Source organism: Monopterus albus, unplaced genomic scaffold (assembly GCF_001952655.1).
Source record: "Monopterus albus unplaced genomic scaffold, M_albus_1.0 scaffold147.1, whole genome shotgun sequence".
Lineage (NCBI taxonomy): Eukaryota > Metazoa > Chordata > Actinopteri > Synbranchiformes > Synbranchidae > Monopterus > Monopterus albus.
The window spans coordinates 1,217,481-1,220,069 of NW_018128027.1; the positions used below are offsets into that span (position 1 = coordinate 1,217,481).

The window sequence follows — 2,589 nt, forward strand, 5'->3', positions numbered from 1 at the left end:
AGGCCATCTTGGTTATTGATTCCCTAATGTTACACTGAAAACAGTTACCAACCTCTCGAAATTCTTTGTATAGATCCGGGTGTCTGTCTTTCAGAAGCTTTGCTAAATTGGATGTGTTGGCGCCTTTTGTCGGCAATGCTCTGTAGCAACTTTTACATAGTGGCTTGCTCGTGTTCTTCTGCTTTCCGTCGTCATTTGCTTCGTATGCAAAATAATTCCAAATAGCACTCCTGCTGTGTTGCTTATCAACTAAAGACGGTCCCGGGGGCACCGCACTCGACATCTTTCTCGCTTCACTTTACAAAGGGAAACGAGATGAGACGAAACAGGCACTGCGGTTACGTGCGGCGTTTGTATACTTATCTAAGTATCAATACTTATAAACTAATTCCTTTGCATATTAGCTGTGTGTGGGGCTGGCAACTGGTCAGCATGTGCCAAAGTTTGGCCGTCCTGTGCCCTGCTTATATCATATATGCCAACAGCTGATCACTCACAGGTACACAGGTCTGTTTAAATCCTAGCATCGCTTAAATTAAGTGTAAAATCAGTTTCTGCTCACCCCTCCTGGAGATTATGTACTGGTTTGTCAGCCTGGATGATCGAAGTTTCATTCTGTCACTTGTCTTTTTAAAAGTGAGTCTGTAGTCGACACCGAACTGTGTCGCTGTGAACCATCCATGTCATCATATACAGGATATGGTTAAGCAAAACGCACAAACACTCGAGGGTGTCACATTGTTTGAGTTGGCATTGTGAATCAATCGCCACGCCTGAAGTTTTATTATCACAACTTGGACTATTCCATTTTGCAGGACATACACTTTACTGATGATTGGCTCTTGAAGCACTTGCAATAATGCATCGTTATGACTTTCAACCAGATTATGCCAATAGGCCTGTTCTTTATCCTATCTTGGAGGGAAAAAACGGCCCAGCGTCATTCTGGTGCATTCCAGCAGCACTACGCCTATGGTATTAACCTGGACTCCTGCTGTTTAGCTTTGCTGATCAGTTTACAAATGAATCTTTTCCTCTGTACACAGTAGGAGCTTGAATAAAGGTCATTCAGCTCCAGGGATGAAATCATTAGAGTGGCCTGTTCTTTAACAAACTGTCATACTATAAGCAGTTATGTCACCATAACCTTACTGGGGGTTGTGGCTCCTTTGAACCATTCACTACAGCTATTCAGCAGTGCCATGTGATGTCAGTATCTAGTATCCTCTTTGCATTGATTTAGTGTCTCACGGCTTCCATTTCTTCTGTACAGCTGGATCCCTTCTACGCCTCCATCATTCTGTTTGTGGGCCGGGCATGGGACGCTATCACAGACCCAGCAGTGGGTTTCCTGGTGAGCCGGAGCAGATGGACCAGGATTGGCCACATGATGCCCTGGTAGGTGTTTGGATTCTCATGACCACCCCCTGCATTTCAGAATAGGTGCATAAAGCAAAGAGGAAATGAAGCTCTGATAAGGAAATACTGAAAATGTGCACATAGGATATTGTGTGAGGTAAATGTACTGACAAACAGCAGCTCATGAGCAGTTGGCTATAACCATGGCAACAGGGATGAAGTAGCTACTGACGAAGAACAAGTGGTACGAGTATAACAGTGCAGTCTGTATGAAATGGTGTATGTAATGAGCAGCTCAGAAATCCTCAAAGCACAGCTATAGCACTGACGTGTGCGCTGAGGGTGACATTTAAAGGTGCCCTGTGGGGTTTTGTAGTAAGCAGATAAAGTGTTGCCTTAGATTCATTGCTGCTTATCAAACTGCATTGTTCATCGTTGAAGCCTAACAAACAAAATATTTAAATAATTTTGAAACTTGTTATTAACATTTTTGTTTATGGTCAGGTTAGGTGTGTGCAGGCATTAAGTTACTGGATAAAATCTTCTGTTTTGTCTCTAATAGGTAAAATACCCAGGTGAGTGTCAGTTTTGGTGTGGCTGCACGATAAATCATTTTGTGAGTGTGATTTAGATTCCTGTGTGATCTTGGTCTCATGTGACAACGATTCTGCTGTGTTTGCATTAAACCAAGCACTCCCCCTTCCCAAGTTTTGGGCAAATCTGGGGAATTAAATACAAATATGTTCAGGTAGGCTAGTGGTTAAGGCGCAGCGCTCTCGCTGCTGCGGCCCAGGTTCGAATCAGGGTTGCGTCAGGAAGAGCATCCGGCGTAAAACACATGCCAAATGTCAACATGCAAGTCGTCAGTGTGACGATTTGCTGTGGCGACCCCTAAACGGGAAAAGCCGAAAGTGACTTTCTAATGCAAGAAATCCTGTCAGGGCCTGCCATAAAACAGTTCTCATAATATATTTTGTCTGAAAATAACCAAACATTTAAATGACCTTGCGTCACAGTAATACTGGGATTATTCTCAGCTTCCTAGATATGTAAATGGAACAGAAAAAACAGAAAACTGTAAAATTCAAATACTCTTCTTTAGAGCATGAAGTGACATTTGCAGCCAAGATAATATTGATAGATGCTGACAGTTTAGTTAGCTGAGGAGGTCAGTTTGTAAAGAACAAACACCTTGATTTTGCTCTTGGAGAGCAATGGTTGTGTGGTTTT

At 42.8% G+C, this 2,589-nt stretch overlaps 1 protein-coding gene across 1 annotated transcript in view; it reads left to right on the forward strand.

Moving 5' to 3' along the window:
* LOC109968308 (sodium-dependent lysophosphatidylcholine symporter 1-B-like) overlaps positions 1-2,589 on the forward strand; it is an 18,969-nt gene that overhangs the window by 6,129 nt on the left and 10,251 nt on the right. The window contains exon 3 of the mRNA XM_020614473.1: positions 1,274-1,398. Within this exon, the coding sequence (XP_020470129.1) occupies positions 1,274-1,398 (125 nt within the window). The remainder of the gene's footprint in view (positions 1-1,273; positions 1,399-2,589) is intronic.